Here is a 24,315-nt window from a genome sequence, read left to right on the forward strand (position 1 = left end):
TAGAATTTTTTTCAAATGTTGAGACCAGGAAGGGAAGGCTACTATCATGGGTGAAGGTGATGCTAACAGGGAGCTTTTGTATGTTTATTTGAGCATGGAGGTGGAGCATTCCGCCAAAGAAGTTTTTATTTGGTCTTCAGGATAGAAGGTATTTATTTTTCTGTAATAACTGGGTGGAAGACAGAAGAGATGGCAAATGGGGTTGGGTGGCAAAACACAATTATCTGTATTTTTTAATGTAATGCAGAGGTAATGAGCGAGTCTGAGGAAGGCAAGCCTATGGATTATATATGATTTCATAGAAAACAAAAGCACAGAGCACCATTTCATCGAAATTGCATACACAAATTTTTCAGGATGAAATTAACAAAAGGAATTATATTAACTACTAGGTGGACACTAATTCATGGAATAATTTTTCTTTCAAAAAGTGCCATTTACATACTTTTTCACGGTCTAAATTCCATTGATGTTGGAAACGTATTCTTTCTTACTGGTGAAGGGTTTATGCGAAGATGTATCGAAAATATTTACAGTGTCAATTATCTTAAATCGGATTCTGCATAACCTAGTTAACTTTCCTCATCACACATATGTACTTGGTTTACTTACATGGTTTCGCCTGACAAAGTTAACTATATCACATGTACCTGTATGACTAAATAGCGCGGGGGGTCTCGAGCCATTTTGGTGAATTCAGCAGTCAGCTCACGGAATTTGGGACGGCTGTCTGCGTCAATCATCCAGCCTGAAAAGATAATAAGACAATGAACAACACATACGAGGAAGTAGATTTATAAAAATAATCTGATAGTGAGGAACATGTATCACTGTGGTCCAGACTAAGAAAACATCATCTAAGTACTAGTCACCTCATTATGCATTCCACCTGATTAGATAAATGATTCTTCTTTGATGAGACCATGGTCGTCAATTCACCCTAATGTCAGGGACAGGGAAAGTGACTTCACATGCCTCTTGAATTTCACTTTCACTTACATACACATGTTTATACATACACATACACTCTGCCTACACACATTCACACATACACCCACTCTCTCTTACATAAACACATTCAAAACTGCAAACATAAACAGAACATGCATACATTTAAAAGCATTTTTGTTACTTACCTCAGCTGCCAGAGGAAGTCATATTCCCGCTATTTACACTCTATTGTTTATTAAACTAATAGCGACTACCGTAATATTATTCACCATTAGTATAATAAAAAATTGACAAGAAAAGAGGTAAGTGAAGCCCCCACCGACATCCATAAGGACGGGCTGCTTCTGTTCCTACAACTGGTTTTGCCACTGCTGACGCTAGGGGTCGTAAAGGCAGTCACAAGGGTCACAAGGGCCATGCCAGGGGTCACAGCAGTGACCCTTGGTGACCTCTAAGTGAGGTCCATGGATAAGACCGATACACAATGGCATTAACTGTGTCTGACTACATTGGAGCCCCTGCCAAACTGTGTGAGCAGGAGCCTGGGCCACAGCTGTTTATTGTACTTGGCAGAGGGCACCAAAGCCTTTAGACGGGCCTTCAGGGCCTGTCATCATGTGGCCGAGGACCTCAACGCCTGAGTGCCCCAAAGCTAATTGACAAGAATCCCTACTAGGTACTTTAAGTATAGGTGCTGGGACTCCTTGTCATATGATGGTTTTTGAATGAGCAGGAGGGTCACTCCAATTGGATAAAATTTATTAGCATTATTGTTTGGGGCATCTCATGTATCTCCTGATGTTCAAAGCATGGCAGGAATTACAGAAAGCGATTATGAATAGTTATGTGTTACAAACATGCCCTCTGCAAAGCAAAAGATGCAACATTCTTTGCACATATTATGACTATATTTTAACAGAATGTTGTCCCCTACTTCCCTCGACCCTTTATTTTTCGATGCGATAATTCCCCCTTGTCCTCTCTTAAATTCGCTCCTCATCTTCTACTACATTCGAGCTGTCTACACTTTTATGTTCATCTACTACTCTCACTATTGTCACCCCACAACTTCATCCTTGATTCTATTTCCGGTTGTATTATTCCCCTCTCTTCTTCCCACTTTATATCTTTGTACCCAAATAGCTTTGCTGACCGTGCGTTATAGCTCTTCTGTAACATTTCAAGTGCTTTATTGTGTTCATCTGTTCCCTGTGAGAGATGCAAGCATCATAAATGTTGTTTTGTACAGCGCATTAAACTTCCTGGTTGAGTAGCAACTGCAAAATAAGTATATGATAATCAACAAATACTTACATTTGACCATGATCATATACACATCAATAGTGCAGATGGGAGGCTGTGGCAGGCGTTCTCCTTTTTCCAAAACATTAGAAATCTCGCTTGCAGGAATTGAATCATAAGGTTTTAAGCCAAAAGTCATCAACTCCCAAACTGTTACACCTGTGGGAGAGAGCAGAAAGAGCATGCAAGATAGGAAATTACATCCACGTTATCAAACAAAACCGCATGCCCACATGATATTTGAACTGCAAAGGATCAATAAGATTGCATTTTAAGAGCCTAAGATTTGTAAAAGATACTAGGTACTTGACCTGGCAAGACTAAAATCTATAAAAGGGGGTCTTTCTAATAGAGGAAATTGATTTAGTGTCCCTGATATAATCGAGAGAGCAATCATCTGTCTATCGGGAATGATCCACCCAATTTCATACCCATTTCTGTCAGCCCTTACTTATCTAAACTATAAGGGAAGCCTGTTACCTCACAACTACAAATCACATATAAAGCAAAAGTTTGTTGAAGGCATCACAAGCAGGATGTGGACGTAGAATGGCGACTGGATCTGTGTTTATAGCTGTGGTTGATGAATTATGAATGACTGTTTAGTAAGGTGTTAACAGTATTTTGCTTTGGTAGACTTTCCACCACTTTCACCAGGGCTATCATCACGTTTTCATTTGTGACCTGGTCAATTGTGCAATTAGCTATATGGTACTGCAGTGTATTGAATCAATTTCAACTGGAAGGACCCGAGCAGTGTAGTTAGGATCCATTATAGGTGATCACAAACTGGTTTGTTGGGTAGTTTGGCAGCATTCATCGACTCTACCCTGCTTTATAATTTATATTTTAGATAGCTGGTGTGTCTGCTGCATGACTGCAATATCAACAGCTATATGTTTGCAGATAAGACAAATATTTTAAACAGCACTTAGTGGGAACCAACCAGGACAGGACCCCACCCAGGAAGGGTCATCTCGCACCATAACAGTATCAATGCAGGGCTGTTCTGAACCCAAACCGTATGCAAAACAAATTCCAGCCTCAGCACTACATCCAAGACATGTCGGGGAGGCAATCACCCCCTTCTGCAATAATCAATGGCACATGAAATACACCCCATGGAGGTATTTAAGCTAATTCAACCTAAGTTCGGCTGCAATGGTCACCTCTTGAGGTGCCCTCAGTCCCATCCTCATTCTACAGAACCCCAACATCAGCCTCCCCTGCCCTCCGGAGAGCGCTAAAGGTATCAGGACAATTGGAGAGAAGTGTCTGGTACATCAATCATGTGGTCACTCAGATCACCCATAATAAGTTTGCTCTCCAATGGATTACGTTCTGGGGGTCAGTCAGGGCCGCAATGTAAGGGGTCAGCTCATGGTAGAGTTGAAGGAAATGATGGAACACTATGATGAGGTTAGTATTTTACCCAAAGGGTCTGAAAGGACTTGAGGACCATTCCACTTATAATATCACCAAGAGTAGAGATCCCTATTAAATCCCATTTCTGAAAGCCTAACAGGACAGTCACTTGTGGTAGCGGGTGGCACCACCAAAGCGGAGTTCACCCCATCAATCTCCCCACCATCCCATCTGTCCGGAGATATCGCCATTGATTCGGGTCCACTCTAGTCACTGAGAGGAAGATCGCCACTGCTACCCCCAACATAGAGATATGAGATAGTAGGGGTGTCCCCCATTGCCCCCTTCTCTGAGGCATAAGCGGGGTCGCCCTGGAGGTCGTTCTGCCAGTCATTGATGATCAGCAGATGTGATGCGCGATAATATGATTTGAAATCCGCTGCAGCGATACCCCCACAGTAAGTGGATTGAAAACATTTGCTGATGGCAATGTTAGGGGTCCTGCCCTCCCAGAGAACGGTAGTGAGAATAGAATTCAATTTGTGGAACCAGTGCAGAGGAATATCAAACTGGAAATCCCACAGTTGGTATAGAAACCAGGGCAATGACACCATTTTAAAAATGGCCGATCTACCAGTTGAGGACAAAGTCAAAACCAACCAGACACAAACATTCTCTCTCAGACGAGCCAATACAGGCTCCAAATTATATATCCACGCTAATGCCACCTTGGAGGGCATAAAGACACTCAGATATTTGAACCCACCACAATCCTGACCCATCCGAAGTTATGTGGGTGATTAACAGTCAAGAAAACAGTAGACTTAGATATGTTAATGCAAAGGCCTGAAATTTCCCCAAATATAGGCATAATTTGCAGGATGTGGGGTCTGAGTCATCTGGTTAGAAATAAGAGAACATCACCATCATATAATGCTGTTCCGTCAGAGAGACCATCTCCCCGTTTGAAACCTTGTATCTGAACGTCCATCCTCACCCACACTGCCAGAGGCTCCAAAAAGCAAGAGCAAACAGCAGAGGAGACCGGGGCAACCCTGCCATGTCTCCTGCTGTATTTGAAACAAGTCTAATCTGGCACCAGCCACCCTCACCGTCACCTTCAAATCGGTGTATAACATCTTGAGATAGGAAAAAAACCGAGGACTGAAGTTCAGGCCTCGAAGGAGGATGAACAAGTACTCCCAGCTCACGGAGTCAAATGCTCAAGAAGATACCGGCAGCTCCAGCAGCATTGCAGGAGTAGTGGGGGACTCCAAGCCCCAAGAAGCCTTGCTCCTTGGCTCCCGCCTGGTTGGGGGAGGGGCTGCCCAACGCGCTAAAAGCACCATCGCCTTCTCGCTGCGCAGACACGCAAGAAGACCACAGCAGCTCTAGCAGCAACAGGGGAGAAGTGGGGGACTCCAAGCCCAAGAAGCCTTGCTCTTTGGCTCCCTCCTGTTTGGGGGAGGAGCTGCCAGACGTGCTAAAAGTGCCATAGCCTTCCCGCTGCACGTACGTGCAAGAAGTCACCGGCAGCTCCAGCAGCACCGCAGGAGCAGTGGGGGACTCCAAGCCCTAAGAAAACTTTCTCTTTGGCTCCCTTCTGGTTGGGGGAGGGGCTGCCTGATGCACCAAAAGCGCCATTGCCAACTTGCTGCACGGACATGCAAGAAGACACCGGCAGCTCCGTCCTTGCCCTTCATTGCCAGGAAGAGGCAGGGCAGGGCCACCCCTTTGATTTGTGTGCCATCCAACTGTGAGTTCAAACCTTCTTTACTTTGATTCCATCTCTGACTTAGAATTTTCCTTTTGACTCTGTTCTTGGTCCTTAATAGCCGCCACACCGGTTGAGCTCCTGAACTTGACCCATTCGGCTAATCTATTACTTAGGGGTCATTTATTAATAGTTTTTCAACTTCCTGGGTTGCTGGTAGCCACCTGCAGCCAGCTTTTGTGCTGTGTTTGACCCATGCCCTGTTCATTTTTTGCAGCATAAAACCGTTTTTTATATTGTGTGGGTATAGTGTGGGCATAGTACCTGTGATCAGTTCTGTAGCTCCTTGTTGATTACTGTAGTTGTGATCTGTGTACTCCCTAGGCGGCTTGTCGGGCATATTAGCATTAACTCTTTCTCTAACCACAGACTACAAAGGATTTAGGGGAGTAACTCTGGCTAAATCATTAAACTTGTAAGGCATTAAAACCCACAATTCATCATGGGGAAAAGGAAGTCCAGAGATTTTGGAAACGGGGACAGAGGGGCACAACCGAAATCAAAATCAAATAAAACTAGTAAAGCGCGCAAGTCGGCAGGAGGTAATTGTATTCTTGATTGTATAGATGACCTTCTTTTTGAATGCGGAGATATTCAATCCCCGCCAGCCGACACAACATTGAACCATTTTCTATCATGCTCACCAATCCACTCCAGTAGTTCAAAGTCCTGCAGGCCCAAACGTTTTCCTTCTATGTTCAGAAAGCCCATAACATGCAGCACGAAAAACTGTTCTTCGGACCACTCACTAGCACCCAACATATCCAACGCTGCTGTAGAAGAGGCAGATATGGGAGAGGGGGAGCTAGACTCTGGACTCCCAGTCAGGGTTCCAGACAATGCTCCAGTTGGTAGTACTTTAACCACCGATCTAACTCTCTCTAATAGGTTCCTCCAGCTTCAGGCCATCCATGAATCCCCAGTGATAGTGGAGATGGGGCCAAGTGAGCTTCGTAGCCTAGATGATGGGAGACATGAATCAAGAGCAGACCAAGAGTCCTGAGACACGCAAACACAGTCATTATGTGAGACTGCTATAGGCGACCAGGTACTAAAGGGCCAGGATCTACTTAAGATTATAGCCGATCTGAGGTCAGAGGTAGATAGTTTAAAAAGGCAGTCCAAGAGCTAACAGATCAAATTCAATTGTTAACTAAGAAAGGTGAGATCGAAGCCCAACTGCCCAAGCAGCTTCCCATGAATTCTTTGATCCATACAACTACCCCTGATAGTTCTACTATCCCATCTTTAGGCTTTGTTGCAAATTTAATCTGCAAGAATTCCTCTGCCACACGCCTAGGAACACAGTACCCTATTCTAAAACAGCTCACAGTCAAACTCCAGTTCTGTTGCCACCTAGTGGCCCACCAATCCCTCCCCCTATTGACACGTTTGTCGAGATATATCTAGTAGGCGAGTCATACCACAAGGACCCCCTAAGAGTATCTTTCTGACCAATGTCCCTAGATTGTCGCCTACCACGAGACATGAAAACGAAGACTCCTTTATCAACAAAAGTATCTCTTGGATACGCCACATGAGGGGGTGCCGATCAATAATTATGGAGGGCATCTGGAGTGCCAAAAGGATTAATGGAACTAATTTCATGACAGATTGTGTAGAACTGCTCTTTGGGAATTTGAACCTTGCACATGATTTAATTGCATTAGAAACTAGGTTCAATCCTTCCACTTCTATGGGTTACAGATGAAATATCGCCCTGTAATACGTCCAATACTGCCAACTACCCATAGCCTGGTTCGTCAGCAAACCCCTGGGTGAAGTCTTTACGTTAATGATTGACTTGTACATCCAACCTTCCCATCAGGCTCTATTTCACTCCCTTATACCCCAACTCCACTTATTCCTGTAACAATCTCCCCCGATGACTTAACCCCACCCTCATCGACGGTTTTAGTCACTTTACCTGGCGATGGCAATCTGACTGCAACCAGTTGCCGTAATAAGGAGGTAGTCCCAAGGAACATGGGTCGGGATCCCAGGGAGGAGGTATGGGAGAGGGTGGTATTCCTGCACTCTTAGATAACACAGACCACATGACCAAACACTCTCTACTGTCATGGAATGTTGCCGGGGTGAGACCAAAACTCATACTAGCCCACTGGTTCCAATACGTGGAAAGGTACGACATCTGTATTCTACAAGCAATGTGGTGCCCGTCTCCCATCTTCATACCCAGGTGTATTAAATTCCATCGCTCTGCCACCGCTGGTACATATGGGCGCTCAAGCGGGCGTTTACTAATTCTAATCAAAATTGATCTCCACTGCTCTGTTAAAGAACTTAAGACCAACAGCCAGACATTCTAGCGGTCCAAATAAGCGTTGAAGATGAGCTGGGGATAAATCTTTTTAATGTGTATGCCAGAGGGACGAAAGCAGGAAGTACATCTTCTACCCTCCAGGAGTTGGAGAACCTCTTAGATGCTAGAGATTATTTATTACCAGTAAAAGTCACAGGAGACTTCAACGTCAGCTTTGAACTGTTGGGATTGGAGGACTTGTGTGGAAGTAAAGATAGGAGGAGCTATGGCACATTCCCCCCTTGGATATTACTCCCATCAAGAATTGGTCTCAAACCAAACTCCAGATGAATGCAATAACACTTGAATTTGGTTTGAGGGCTGCTAACGGACGAACCAATTCTGACAAGGCAGGAGCAAATACTTTTAATCGGACCACTAATATAAGTTGAATCGACTATTTTTTGTTAGATTTAAGACTGTGGCCGAAACATTTTGACATGGTTGTAGGGTCTACCATGGATAGTGATCACCACCCCCTTGAGCTAACCCTAATCTCTCCTTGGGCCAGACGCCTAAATTCCACTGATATTACTCTCACCACTAGGGAGGTCCATTCTACCAATAACAATAGGTGCCTTAAATGGGCACGTGTAGCAATGGACCCGGAGACGTGAGCTCTTATCAACACAAACTTGGAGGCCAGTACTAGACTGATGCTCAGCCTTTTAGAACCTTTGGGTGATCTTAGCAAGATTGCTGACTGCCATACTAATTTTTTTAGCTTGCTGGCCATTTATTTTAAAACACAATGGAAAAAAGGGAACAAATGCTCTAAATAGCGGTTTGCTTGGGTTATGTGAGAATGCTGGGACCTCAGAACCCAGCTGGCCTTGGCAATACTTTCAAATAATGTAAATCAAGTGAGGGAAACCAGGCGAGTTTACAAGAAAGCAATTCTCAAGGTCAAAAAGGACTGGGAAATGGAACGAATGGCACTGGTTAGTGACGCTTGTGCAAAGAAAGACACACATCGATTCTGGCTTTTAGTAACTAGGGGAGAGGATAATAGGTCCCAGTCACCATTTCTCGTTCTCGATACATAATTTTGTCTTGGAGGCGGGCATGTTTGAGGATAGCGTCTGTGTCCATATAATTTAAGACCTTAGCAATAAGAGGTTGGGCCGAACCCTTGGAGGAGGGCGCCATTCCAAAGTTCTGTGGGCCCGTTGGTCAGTGCAGCAAGAGGACAGGGCCTTACATGGCCTCAGAGAATAAGCCATTGGGAAAGAAATTGCTCCATCGAGGGACCCTCACACTCCTCAGGAAAGACCACAAACCTCAAGTTAGTGCCCTGCGTGTACTCTACTCTCACAGCCAGCTCCTTGAGCACAGCAGTATGTTTGGTCACCATCTATGGCAAGGTGTTAACTGAGTCTTCCACCCCAGAGACCTCAGTTTCAGCTTCTGTAATCCACTCCTTTTTGAAGATTTTAGCAGAGCAACGTAACATCAGTGCCAACCTGCTCCAATTTAAGCAGAAAGCATGTCTCGCAAGTAAGTGATAGTTGCCAGGAGTGCAGTATTGTTTGGATTTGGACAATCCTATCCGCATGCCCCAGTGAGAAAAGAGTGTCCCCGGACAGGTGTACTTGTCAATAGTGCTTTGTTTGCTGCCAGGGGGAGCCTTTTCCTCGGCCATGATTCTGAGGGTGGCAGGGGACTCAGCAGCCTTGTCACCGTGGTATGGGGCACCAAAATTACCCTGATATTTAATTGGAGGTGTCCTGACAGTGAACACTATTTTGGAAAAAACAGGTTTTACAGAAAACTGCACCACACCATAAACCTGTTACCTAAGCCGATTAAGATAAGATGAAAGGACTACTCCTGGAATTCTGTGAAGAGTGTGCTGCCAAAAAACTATTAAAGTATTACATTTCCGACAAGCCCAATTCTCAGGTTTTTTCAGCAACTCATAATAGGTTGGGGAGGGGACTGGCATTCCAAAATAGATCTACTGTGTAATGCAACATGTTGGGCAAGTGTGTTTTTTTGGGAGTTTAGATACCTTGAGGACATGTACATTGTAAGTGTTGCGAATAATATATTTGAAAACTGCAAACCTGCTTTAGTTGACTTACCATAACTCCAGACATCACTTTGGTGTGTATAAATCCGATGTAGAATAGATTCTAAAGCCATCCATTTAATTGGCACCTAATTAAAGTAACAATAAAATATGGTCCATTAAGCAAAATCCAACTATTATAGAGAGCACAAAACCAATTATAAACATGGAAAACATTTCTTAAGATTGTTACCGGTTACTCCAGAAAACTGAAACCAATTCATCAATATTTGCAGAATTCACAGCTGATAATCGATTGTTAATTCATACAAAAACACGCAGCAAATGAAAATGATAAATGTCGATAAAGATACACAAAGTAAACGAAACAGCGAATATTAACAACAAAGATGGTATATTTTGCTTTTGGTTCAGTAAAGTGCTTTGAGACCTGTAATCCAAATCTTTGCTTTTCTTTCGGATTTGCTTGATGGTGCCCTCTATATATATATATATGCACTTTCCTTAATTTCTTAGTTTTCTAGTTTTAACACATACTTTTCATCAGCCTTTGTTAAGAGAAGTATTTCAATCATGGCATACATCTTCTCTTCCATACTTCGCTTATGCATAGTTTTAGCTTATTTTGCCTCTTTCAGAAATCAATCTAAAAACCCATAGGGAAGTGGAGATTTTTTTACAGATTGTAGCGTTAAGTCAACTTTCCTTTCAGTATACTATGCCAGTATATCCTCTGACATGATTGCATTTTTGACTGAATATTTTTTACGTAAAGCAAGAAGAATCAAACCTATTACAGAAAGATACCGGGAGGCAAGGCAGCTGCAACCTCTATTTAAATCTTGTTCATCAAAATAAGTTGTTCTCAGATAAAGTAAAAGAACAAAGAGTAACTGAAAATAAGTCATTGCTCTATCTTCCTCCTTTTCCACTTTAAATTTTTCACTTGCAGCACATTGTGAGAAAAGTCAGTATATTTCTTCTTTTTGTCAAAGAGTTTGCTTTCTGATCCTAGTCTGTAATGCCTGGATTTTTTTTTAACAGAACAGAAGTATTTATTATTTATTGCCCCGGGGAGGGGGCAGTCATCGGGACTGCGGGTGGCCTAGGCACCCCTCAAGGGGCCTAGGGTGTCAGGGTGTTTCTACCCTGCCCCCTTTTCTTTTTTTAAATCTTTTGTGTGCGATTCGGTTCAACCAAGTCACAAGATGGCTTCCAACACTTCCTGGTTTGAAGTGTTGGCAGCCAATCAGATCTCAGCACAAGATCGGGAGTGGTAGCGGATCCACCGCGTCCCTATATATACAACGAGAAATTTCTTTGAATAACTCTAAAACTACTGAACGAATTACCACCATTTAACAAAAAGGCACTTCCTTGGACTAACACCCACCTTCCTGCCAAATTTGGTGTAATTCCGTTCAGCAGTTCTGGCTGTAGCCGTGTCTAAAGGTCCATGGGGAAAACGCACTGTCAAGCACTACCTGGTTCTCTGCCCACGCTTGACGGATCATCCCAAAACTTTCAAGATAGCAGCTGAAGTGAGCATCATATCAGTTTTGGAAATTTGGTAAAGATGAGTCACAACTAAGAATAAATGGGGGCAACAGCATTGATGATTTTAGCTCATGACAAGCATCAGACGTCATTGCTTCCATTTAATTTAAGACTACTTCCAATCGTCTTACCACAATCGATAATTATTATGGCAGACTTGAGCTTCTGAAGTACTTATATATGTCACCAACTTAGATGACTTAGGTGTGAATAGTCAAGTATGGGCCTCTCAGCACATTTACCAGTGGCTTTTCATATGTGTTAACATATATGTAGCCAAAATCAAGCCTCCCAACAACGAGCATAATTTCAGAATTGTTTACAAAATTGGCTTACTGAATCTCATACACTGATATCTTTTAGACAAAAAATGAGCATGAACATTTTACTGCCTGATCAGCGACATACACCACAGCACATCAATCTCCAAAGAAGGTTCTCAAGGGTACCTACTTCAAAGACAGTGGACAAACAAACTTTGGAAATAGAGCCAGAATGAATCATCCTTGGTGAAGGTGGGGGCGTGGCCTGACACCGATCGGATAGGAAGCAAGAAGCGGTGCTCCTGCTGGTAAACCCCCATCCAACACCATCCTGATATCATTAGCCAGCCCAAGGGGCTCTAAATGAGAGTGTGTTGCTCCCTAATGTCGTTGGCATCTGAGGGAGGGGAGAAAACTCATTTTTTAGGCAGTTCGGAGGCAGCTGCAGCTTTGCGTCAGGGTGAGTTTTGGGCTGTGGCCGGCAGCAAGGCAATCGCCTTATGTTCTACATCGACCACAGACGCCCCATCCAGGGGCAGAAAAGATGCATAGGGACTCGTGTGTCAAATTAAGGGAGTGCTGAGTTGACAGCGAAAAAGAGAACAGAGGCCTGCATTTATGCAGCTGGCAGCAATAAGTGGAAGGGGCACCACAACAAGGAACGGTGACAGGGAGTGGGACCTCAATTAGATGAAGGCTCCCTTGCCATAGGGCCCCCTGGATTCCTCTGCATTCACCTCCCCATCGCAGGACGGCGCGACCTGGAGTAACATTGTCCCATGCTGCCATCAGCAGCTAGACAATCGCACCATCTGCTAACCACCAGCCCATCAGGATAGCCTAAAGGATCTGAGAGGAAAAAAGCTGCTGTGTAGTAGCGACTACTGAGGGACTGTGAAGATTGTGACCCTGCCAGGATCTTCAAAGATGTCATGAAAGGGGGGGTCTCAAGATGGAGGCTTTACATTTTTAAATTTTTTTTTAATATTTAAATTTTTTAAATAAACAAGCATCAGGCATAGCAAGGTATGCCTACTCAGGAGCAGCCTTTGGTGCCTACTTTGCAATTTACACAGGATTTGCAGTACCCATTAATAGTCATATAACAGCGATCTTCGCGTGGTTCTAGGAAAGCCCTTGTTACTTCTGCAGCTGCTCTACCTAGTTAAGCAGGCCACAATCATGCCAGCATTGTTGATAATTGCAGGGAAAGGAGTGCATACCAGCTGCTGCTGACTGGGAGATCCCTGGTCCTCGACCTGAAATGGTGCATGCCTGCCACTGCAAGGAATTACTTAGAGCCTCCGGAGAGGAACCGGTGTAATGAGACGTGATGCTGTGGAGTCTTTGGCCCTGTACCTCAAATGGCTGTGCAGCTGAAACACCTGCAAGATCAACTGAGTAAGGCATGTAATTGGTGTAGTCCCCCCAGAGAGGCCTGCTCCCCACTCACTCCATCAAAGTTGGCAGACATTCCGGAGAGACCCACCGAACAGTGGCCGGCATTTACTTGAGTAGGAGGCCTCTTTACTATCATACTGACTGCCCACCTGGGAGTGAGAGGTGCTGTTGTGTACTGTGTGGCAAGACATGGTCTCTGGTTATGACTACTAGCAGCAGCTGCATCGAGTCTGAAGAGCTACGAGCAGGGGAACTCTGCAGGCATTGGAGGCCAAAATTGATACCCTGGTGACAGATATGGAGATCCTGCGAGATGATCATCGCCGCCTGGTAGAACGAGTCACCACAATAGAGAAGGACAAGACAGTAGTGTCTCCAGTGCTATCCAAAATTACTGCACGCCTATCCACCATGAAGGCGAAAGTTTGCACACTAGAGCTGCAAGCAGAGGACGAAGAAAACAGGTAATTCTGCAACAACATAATAGAGTTAGGGCTGCCATAGTGCCTCAAGGGGAATGACATGGTGGACTATTTGGAAAGATGGCTGCGAGAATAAGTCATAGCGGAGGTATTATCCCAGTTTTTTGTTCTAGAGAGTGCACACAGAATGCCCATAAACCCCCGCTTCTGGGGGCCCCTCCACACCCCATAGTGGCAAGGTTGCTCTATTCTAAGGACCCTGAGCTATATTGAGCCAGGTCAGGAAGAAAGGAGACCTTGCAATTGACAATAGCAGATTAGGATCTTCCCAGACTTCTCAAGGGAAGTGCAGAGACAGCGGTTCACGTCTCAAGAGGCAAAGCAAAAATCAGACAGCTGGAAATACCCAATGAAATGATGTTTCCAGCACGGTTGGAAGTGGGGACTCAGATGGGGGCACAGTTCTTCCAGACCCTGGAAGAGGTTTGGAATTGGCTGGACCAGAGCCTGCATCCTGGGCTGATTGAAGGCTCCCACAATGGCCACCTTCGCAGGGCCAGACCACAGAAACAGCCCAACAATCTCAGTAAGGCTGCCCCCTCCAAGGCGGAGGCACGAAAAGAGTATCCGAAGGTGATGGCAGTAGTGGCACCATGAGCAGCATAGGAGAAAGCCCCACATCAACAGGAGAGGGCAAAAAAGCATGGAACTCAGGAACTCGTCATGAGCACAGAGCTGCCTAAAAGGACTCCTGGAACATAAGACAAAATCATATAATCCAATACACTTGTTGGTACAATTATGAAGTCATAAAGGTGTGGTTGACTTGGGAGGTGTTGGGGAGAGTGTAAAAGTCAGATCTGCTCCTGAGTCACAAAACTCTTATTTGAGCAGGGAATTGGGTGGTGGAGTAGCTAGCAGGGAGCACATTCTCGCCCCAATCCCGAAGTTAGTATTACACATGGGTTTTCCGGCAAGCATTTGCATGTTTTAGTTGCACGTTTGAAGAGGGTACTTGCCTGCTTGTCCTGGGGAGTGGGTGTTGGGATGACAGTTGTTTGATGGTTAAAAGGGAATATATGAGTCATACCCCACTAGTTTTATTGTACATGCAGAAAGGCAGTACTTGGAGAGTCATAAAATAGATCAATGGTTGCCCCAGGACATATAAAATACCCTCTTGGAATATGTGATGGCTGCACACCTTAACAAAAAAACAAGGTGTTTTCATATCTAAATGCGAGGGAAATTCATGTAGCAATGCTACAGGAGATACACTTAACGGCCAAAGAGGGAGCCGCTCTACATAGACGATTGAGAGTTCAGGCCTATTATACCACGTTTTCGGTTTACGCCAGGGGCACTCTAATTAGGGTTAGATCTGGGTCCCTTTTAAACATATGGGAGACCTGATAGACCCAGAAGGAAAATATGTAGTAGTAACAGGCACCATTAAAGCTATCACATGCTTCTACAGAACAATAAGGGGGGACATGTTTTGACCCCTAGAAACACTGAAGGCACAATGGGAGGAGGACTTCGGGGCTCCAATACCCTCATCAGACTATGAGAACATCTTAGAAAGGACACCAAAGGTCTCTAGAGGTGCCCGATTTAAACTGATTAACTACTACATACTTCATAGGTCATACCTTACCCCAGATCACATCAATAAATACTTTCATACAGTAGAAGCGGCATGCCCACAGTGAGGGATGATCCTAAACACGTTATGGGACTGCTCTCAATTGCTTGCTTACTGTGAGGAAGTCATGGCAGTGGTGACGGACACCATCTACAAGGAGGTTCCTTGCTCACCTGAGCTGATTCCTGCATGTTTCCAAAACTAAGTTTGCAAGCCGATTCCAAGACTGGGCATTTATATTGGAAAAAAGGGTACTTGCACAATACTGGAAGGCCCCGGAAGGACCCCGAATTACCACATGGCGCAAGGAGCAGGAGCGGGGGCTGAGTCGATTGCCTAAAAGGCCCACAATTACAGTTGCATGAACTGTCACCGGAAGGTTCACCTGTCCCAACCGCCCTTCCACGCTGGAAAAGTATGTAGGGGCCACACTTTTTTCACCATGCCATCGTAGCTGCACCTCTCCTTCTAGTTAAGAAATGTACTATCCTAACAAGGTTAATGAGCCCTCTTAACCACTGTGGAACTTCTGTGATGTGACTATAATCTAAACAATCTGTATTGTTTTTACTATTTTTCGAGGATTGTCAAATGTATTTTCTTAGATCATTGGGCTTTCCAGAGAGTAGCATGTATATTTGACAGATGTAATATAGATGTTTTCTAAAGCTTTAATGTCAAGCAGTAGAACACCATCTTAAGTTGTAAAATGCTGTTGTGTGTATAGATATCCTTACGTATGAAAATATGTTAAGAGGTTAGATACATGCAAATCATATGTGTAAATTTAACACAAACACACACAAAAACACACACATACATGCATGTACAGATCACAATGCTTTTCCTTTAATAAAAATGTGCCATATATTTTAATAAAATAAAACAATATCGTTTTAAATTAGTAATATACATAATAACCCCACGCTGTATATTTTTTCCCAGGCCATAAGACAACAGAAAGAGATTTACCTTTAAGTTAACACGTTTTACATTTCTTACCTTGCCACCCTCTGCATGGTATTCTTTCTCGTCAGCACCCAGCAGTTTAGCAAGTCCAAAATCTGTGATCTTGACATGTTGTGGAGTTCGGACAAGCACATTTCTAGCTGCAAGATCACGATGTACCAAGCGACGCTCTTCCAAGTAATTCATTCCCTGCAAAATAAGACATTTTATTGCGTTTTTCTTTTTCAATAATCATTTGGAAAGTCTGATTGTTGAATGAACTGCACATTAACTAACCAATCACACTAATTATGCATTTTGTCTGGCACTTTAAAATGAAGTATCACTTTACAAAGACCAGCCCACATTGCCTCAGATACAAATTTTAAATACTCCTTCTTCTGTAATCTGGATAGGTGACAGCCTATACTGCTCGATTTCCTGAATATTATTTAGTTTAAATTGTCTTCAACTTTAATATGTTTTAATATTTTGTAAATGTATTTCATGCAGTAGTGCTAGTGTTCCTGAAGTGAACAATCTTCCACGCAGCAATATGTTGGTAAACTTTACACTATAATAAATAATTTAAACAAAATAAATGTAAACATGAGGAAGGGAAGATTAACGTAACAATTTTTACTGATATGCTATCTAAATCATAAAATTAAATTGCAAGGTATCGATATTCAACACTTCGTATAGCCCAAAGAAAATCATAAGAAAAATGGAATACTTATATATTTGAGCAGAACTTGTTCTTAGGAAGCTGTTTTTTGCCTATGAGTAAGCTCAACTGCTAACAAATTTACAATAGAAATCTATAAATCTCTGAAGAGCAGTGTTGGAGTAGTAGTGATCCTTATTTCAGCCACTTTAACTCATCTGATAATGCAATATTGTATACCTTATAATATTGTGAAAGATATTCTAAGCTGAATGCAGTTCTCGCGGTTCAAGGACAGTTAGTTATTACCGGCCATAATTCATGGGGATCCTTTTTGTTTTCCTCTAGTGTGCCTGGGTATGGAGATGGAATATTAATGATTGTTAGACCTGACATCATTGGGGTGAGTCTCCCTTCCATTTTTTGACGGATTGCCTCCTCTGTTTTGACATATTTTTGCTGGTTGTATGTTTTGGGCCCTGTGCTGCTCCCTATGTTAAATTGATATACTGATTGGATTCCATGATTGGCTTATTTGATCTACTGTCAGCCCCTAGTAAAGTGCACCAGGTGTGCCCAGGGCTTGTAGAGCAAATGCTGCTGGTGGGCTTGCAGCACTGGTTGTGCCACCCACAGAAGCAGCTTGTAAAGTGTGTCTCAGGCCTGCCATTGCAAGGCCTGTGTGTAGTCTGTGACTACCATGTCTACTTGGCCAAGTGCACCCACTTGCCAGTCCCTGAACCTTCCCTTTGCTTCATATTAGTAAGTATAAGGTAGGACATGCTCTGATGTGTGTAGCATGTTCTAGTAGTGAATGACCGACATTTTCGTTTTTCACTATTGAAGGCTACCTGTTCTCATAGACTAGAATGGGCAGGGAAGATTGTTACATCCCTACAATCCTGACTGACTCAGGGAACATGGTAGAAATTCGAGTTTAGTATGCCTGAACTCAGAATAATAAAATACATCTTTTAGTAAAGTTCATTTTAATATTCTGTGTTTGCAAATACCACTTTTAGAAAGTAGGTATTTGCTTGCCTAACCATTTGAGCCCGCCTCTGCTGACTTGTGTATTCCTTGTTTGGGTTTGTGTGTGACAGGGCTGGGGAAATTGTGTGAGACAGTCTGGGACAGCCCAGTGGTGATTAGGGAGATTTACATCCAGATGGGAGGGGGAAAGTGCACCTGGGACCTGAATAGGGCTAGGCCTTCCCTTCACAATGCTGGCTCCACCCCCCGTGGCTTGTCCGATGTCTCTGCCCTGCACAGTGAAAGGAGAAGGGGAATCCTGTCAACAGAGTACTCCAGAGCTGCATCTTCCCTCCCCTGTGCTGGCTTCACCTCCTGTGGGGCGTCTGATGTCTCTGCCCTGCACAGTGAAAGGAAGAGAAGAGTCATGTAAACACAGTGCTCAGAAACTGGTTTAAACTAGGCAGAGGCCTCTCTGCCTTCAGAGAACAAAGGATTTTTTTGGTATAAATATTGGGACCCAGTCCCACAGACTTTAGATCACTTCTGGAACAAGAAACCTTTCTGCCAAGGAGAAGAACCAAGGAAGCTGCAGGAGTTTTGACTGTCCCTCTGCCAGTGTGCTTTTTGCTGGGTTGGCCTGCAGTGGTTGCTTCATTGCCAAGGGAAAGGAGAAGGAACTTTGTAAGGACTTTCATCTACAGAATATTCTCCAAGGGCTTGAACTGTGCTTGCCTCCTGCTGAAGTCTCAGGTCCAAAAGACTTCACCTCCAGCTCCCTCCTGAATTTCCTTGCTGGGAATTCTGACTCCAGTCACTTGCGTGCCGCTGGGAGCTGGAAGCGCGACGCATCGAGAAGAAGCGTGTCGCCGCCGCAGCTGAGATCATCGTAATGCCGGAGAAGCGAGAATTCGTCGCATCTCCCTGGAAGCGTGTGTTCATCGAAGCTGTCTGCTGTCGCATCGCCGGAGAAGCGCGACGCATCGAGAGAGCTGTCATCGCATCACCGGAGAAGCGCATCGCAGGGCCTGTCGTGGCTCCAAAGTACAGAGTCGTCGCAAGGCTGCCAGGGTGTCATCGCATCGTCATCGCATCGCCGCATCAAGGGCGCCATCTTCTCGCATCGCAACTGGATCATCGCATCGGCATCGCATCGCCTCAAGGCGCCATCTTGCGCACCGCAACAAGTCAGGAATCTACGCATCACTTCCGCACCGGTAAGGCTCACGACGAGTCCCCTACTCTGCGCAAGCATTGAGGAAGGACGCAACCGTTCCCCCGGGTCACGGAATTGACGCATCTCCCCTTCTGCGAGCCTTTTGTTTACTGTGCGTGCCGCATCCCAGAAATTTGTTGAGAACTTTGTCCCATTTACCATCAACTTGAATTAAGAGACTTTCATCATCTTTTAAGCAACCTTTAGTATAGTATTGTGGATTTTTGTCGTTTGTGGTCTTGTGTTAAGTCTATATAAAGAATACCTATTTTTATAAAACCTGTGTTGTGTCCATCTGTAGTGTTACCACTGTATTACTGTGTATATTCACAAATGCTTAACACACTGCCTCTGAGATAAGCCTGTCTGCTCGTGCCAAGCTACCAAGGGGGTGAGCAGGGGTTATTAAAGAGAGGAATCCCCTTGCCCCGACTTAGAAGTAAGGGTCCCTATTTGGACAAAGGTGATAACCATTGCCAACTAGAGACCCCCAGATCTAACAATGATCTACAAAATATTAGCCATGACTCGCTTTTTGAATATGTTTGTTTGATTATTGTTATGCCAGTCTCATTTGTATAGCATAAACCACTATTCTTAGGGCATTGTAGCACATTCTATATCTCAATGTCCTGCCGTGTGGATCCAAGAAGGAGGTTAATCAATTGTCTCTGTTGTGTGTTGTTATTTAGTTGTAAAGTTTGCTCAATAGTCGTTCCTTAACAGTGCAAGGTGTACATTGAAATCCTTGACATTTCATTGAAACCTGTCCTGATGGAATCCTCAATTGTCGCTCTTCCTCAAAAGATCGGCATGGATAAATCTCTATTGGATGTCAGTTTAAAGATTCTTATTTAATTGGTGTGTGGTTTTTCAGGGCATGGTGTGCCTTTTGATTCATACCAACAACAGAAACATTAACTTTGACTAAAAGCAATTCTGCACATGTGAAACTACATGGTATAAAGTAGTATCAAGGCATAGGTTGCACAAAAATGATGTGAACAAATGTAGATGAATGCCTATCCAATTATGTCACAGGCATTGTTTATATTAAATGAAATAGTAAATAGTAAGATGTTCACAGTTCGATGCAGTTCATATTACTGATGCTAAGAGTAAAATTGAGTTTAAAGGTTCTAGTGCAATTTCAAATATTTTATGAGGTTTGATAGCAACAGATTATTTGTTGTCACCTTTGCGTAGTATTTGTGTTTTAGTAACATTGGATTGCATTCAATACCTGAATGTGTAGTAAAACACTACAAGATAAAGAATCAGTATTTGATTACAACCAAATAAATCACCAATCCACCTGTGTCTGGCATATGCCTATATTAATTAATGTTCAGATTGCAAAGTACTTTTACATGTAATTTGAAATGATGTGGTCAATTCCTCAAGTTATTTCCTTAGGTAAGCTATTGTGACATCATTTGTGCTACATTTTATCTACATTCAGTGAACATGGAGGTTGGGGAAGCAGCTTGACTGCCACAATATTTACAAGGCACCGCAGAGTGCATGGGCCTTTTCAGTATATTCCCCCTTTCGATCAACCCACATAGGGCAATATATGTTTGTTATCTCTCACTATGTGGTTTAATTTGTATTCTACCTTGGTATTAAATTAGGACGTACGCTTTCTTAATTTACAATCTCCACCCCTTAGAAACAAATATGGATACATTCAAGTCTTTAAAGCTCTAATCAATTTAAGTAGTCTTAATCCTTGAGCATTTGGGAAATTCGAAGCAGAGTATTGCATGGGGTATTGTGCCCAAAGTTGTATGTTACGCTTGGTGTGCCATTGCATTTTTAATCATAGGTGCATTTACACTTGTTAATATCGTTGTAAGCCTCTGTTTTGAGCCAAGGCATATTGTATTCATATTCATCGATTCTTCTCTCTGCAAGTTCGTTTCTTTTTTTGGAGTTTTATATAGAACAGACTAGACTGGAAGGTGTCAGAGCACTTTACATGAGCACCAGGTGTGTTACAGACAGACAAATTCATTTTTCTTAGGCACGGGGAGATTAAGTCATTTGCCCAGAATCACAGGATGTTCACTCTCCCTGCAGAGACTCGAACCCGGTTCCCCAGCTTCAAGGTCGACTGCTCTAGCTGTTAGGCCACATACTATCCTTCTTGGATAGTACATCAAGAGAACAATGTTCAGTGACTCATAGGTGTCCATATTTACGGGTAGTATGTCTTGGTGTACCTCCCCATTCTACTTCATATTCTTAGGAACTGTTACACAGTGCTGTTCCATTTAGCCTTTCCATTGTTGGTCAAAGGGGGCCATCCAAGCCACATTTTCAAACTAGCCACACAAGATAACTGTTTACACAATTTAATTGGTAGTAACTAACATCCTCTGTGTTTGTTCTAAAAATGTGGGATGGATCAGTTTCCCAAGGAGCAATGTAGTACAATAAAGTTTGTTTATTTTCTGGCAGCATTTACTGTTATTTTTAATCTCTCTTCATGAAAAGACAGAGTAACTGCTCAGAGCATCTCATTAAACCACGTCTTTACTGTAACCTTAGCACATAATTGCTATTTCGCGGTGAAGAAAACCTAGAAGTTTCTCTATATCAACATCTTCTGGTGTAACAAGAATCCTGCAATCGTGTCTAAACAGAAAGAGAGCAATAGTAGAGTTTAGAAAAGACCAGCAAAAGTACATTGTCCAAAGTAATCTCTCTCTCTTGATTTTTAGCGTGCGTCCTATTTCTAATAGTTCTGCCACATTTGACCACCACATTGCAATGCAGATAGAGATCAGTGATAAGCTAAAATTCAGTTGTATAGCATACTCCTAAATGCCTGATAACTAGGGGCACTGGAATTATGCAGCAAGGGAGGAACAAATTATGTGCCAAAGTTAACAAAATTAAGCAGGAAGAAAATACAAATTATGTGGTATAATGCAGAACATTTTGTGGTAGTATTACTTAAATGTTTTTGTTATTTTTACAATGTTAACACTTTCTGGAAAGAGGTCACACATCATTAGTAATAGTGTAGCACCAAAATCCAGCAATCCTCAAAGGAAAGACCACTTGCCACTGTAAGGAAAAAGGCTTGCTACTGCACAGTAACACGGATCACAACATTTTTAGTAACTTTTGATCCTTTTGAGCTAAAATTATACAACTTTTTTTAACTCTGCAAATTATGCAGAAGATGATGGATTATGTGACAAATCCATATTTTTTGGGAAAGTTTTGTGGCCTCAGAACTACATAATCCAAATGGCCCTGCTAATAACTATAATATGAATATTTTGGATTCTAAATGAATACATGCCCACTCTTCATATATAAAACAAGCCTGTAATTATTACCTTTGCAATCTGAACACACCAATTCAGGAGATGGTTTGAGCCAATGTTATCCTTGTGCTCGCGTACATAGTCAAGAAGACAACCGTAAGGCATGAGTTGGGTGACCAGCTGAACGGTGGAGGTTAGGCAGATACCCAGCAAACGACAGACGTGGGCATGGTCCACACTGGCCATCACATATGCCTCCTGTGTAAAAAGATTTAAAAACACTTCAGAATTAGGAGTAGCAATGCTGCTGAAACATACAATAGTGATTGTATGCTGTGTCAATAGTCACATTTGTTTCACAAATTTTCAGAAATGGTGCCATATTGCAAGTGCAAGAACATGCATATTGCTACACCATTTTAACCATTCTACAGTTAGGTATTTCAGAGATTAATTTTCTGGTTGAGGTTCCTTCATAATCAATATCATGAAGGTTCACAGCAATAAAGCTGTGGCACAAGAAAGACATTCAGGAAAGCACTTCTAGTCTGGTTCCATGTGGCCAAATCATTTTTATTCACAAAAATAAGACATAGCATGCCCTCTTTTGTACAATGGCGAATGACATAGATTTTAATTATCAATAATCAATTTTTGTTGGTGTACAGACTTGGTGCGTGCTCTGTCCAAAACACGCATGAAAATCTGAAGTCAATTGCTGGTGACCAACTGGTTGACCAGTCCCAAGGCGCACTTCCATGGAGCCCGCAGGCCTTAAAACATTGAATAAATAAACTGCTTATAATTATACGAGTATGTCCAAGTTTTTCAGTTTAATTCCGTTAATGATTGCTTGAATATATGTCTTAAAAATGGAAGCATATAGAATCTGACCGAAACCTAAGACTTTCTTGATAAGATATATTAAAATTATGCGAGAATGAAATGCTATAATTTATTCCTTATTTATTTCACCTGTGGCAATAAATAGCAGAACATGAATCTTTGCTATTTGTTAAATCACCAAACATTCTCTACTGCTGACATTCATTTGTCAAACGTTATGTTATGCTTAATTTGTTAATAGCATATTAACCATTGCCTTTAGGAGGATGCTAATCGATTGCGACATAATAACATAAAAACATTACGATACATAACCATAGAATAATCAGAGAAGGATATCAATGGTGACATATCATTTCGAGGTTTGATAGGATAAGAGTCATATGGCTGAGGGGATGAAGGAAGGGGACACTTTTTAAAGTCTTGGCTGGACCTAATAAACCTATTTCAAAATTAAAACTTCAAGATTCAGGTTCTAAACTTCATTGTAATTTGGTTGAGATAAAACATGATTACAAAAGGTACACAAGAAATTGGATACTGACTTCGAAGTTTGACAATGCGGTGCAGTGGTATCATGGTTCAAGTTCACCTATCGTATTCGGACAATATACTTTTGGAGACGTTGGTCGTTGTTCGAAGACGTGACAACAGACATGAGATTGCCATCGTGGCGTATGTTACTAAGATCTATTGAATATTGAGGCAGTTGGATTTATATGGAATATAGCAGAAACTTATCTTGTTCAAATGACTTCCTCCTGAATATAGTTGGTAAACATTTTCATGGCCCTGTGATTTCCCTTGCAACTGCATGGGGAATTTTACATTTTAGGAAAGGGTAACAAACTACTGTATCCAGTTGTGTGCTCTAGAATTTCTGAAGACACAAAATTGCATATGAGAGATGCATCAATGCTTCTAACTCTTCAGTCTCAATGACACTTCACAGTATTTTTACATACTGCTTGATATGTTCCTTTAACAACCTAGTACTGGTTCACACTAATCCTTTCCTGCTCATTTGGTACTCAACAGATGAGGTAAGCAAAGTATCAATCATTTTGCTAATTTGCAAAACCTCTAATCAGCCAGACTACCAGTTATGCTCACTGAAATCCAGTTAAGTGCCAACCTTAATAGTGACTCAAGCTATGAACTGTGCGAATGAAATAGTGGTGAAAGTCTATGGTATTCTGCAATATCAATCTGTTTGCTACATTGCAGGCTGGAAGCAACTACAGCATTCAAAAATCAAAACCCTCTTGGTCTTCTAGGTCTTGGCCTTCCATAAATTCTTGGGCTGGGTCTTGTTCTTCCACAAATTCACTTGCACCCACGATGAGGCAC

General features: G+C 42.6%; 1 protein-coding gene across 1 annotated transcript in view; it reads right to left on the reverse strand.

The window, feature by feature from the left end:
* Positions 1-24,315, reverse strand: part of EGFR (epidermal growth factor receptor) — a 503,676-nt gene that overhangs the window by 33,936 nt on the left and 445,425 nt on the right. The window contains exons 20-24 of the mRNA XM_078663539.1: positions 22,192-22,377; positions 16,038-16,193; positions 9,800-9,875; positions 2,266-2,412; positions 651-748 (exon numbers count right to left, since the gene is read on the reverse strand). Of these exons, the coding sequence (XP_078519665.1) occupies positions 651-748; positions 2,266-2,412; positions 9,800-9,875; positions 16,038-16,193; positions 22,192-22,377 (663 nt within the window). The remainder of the gene's footprint in view (positions 1-650; positions 749-2,265; positions 2,413-9,799; positions 9,876-16,037; positions 16,194-22,191; positions 22,378-24,315) is intronic.

Source organism: Lissotriton helveticus, chromosome 10, assembly GCF_964261635.1.
Source record: "Lissotriton helveticus chromosome 10, aLisHel1.1, whole genome shotgun sequence".
NCBI classification, from domain to species: Eukaryota; Metazoa; Chordata; class Amphibia; order Caudata; family Salamandridae; genus Lissotriton; species Lissotriton helveticus.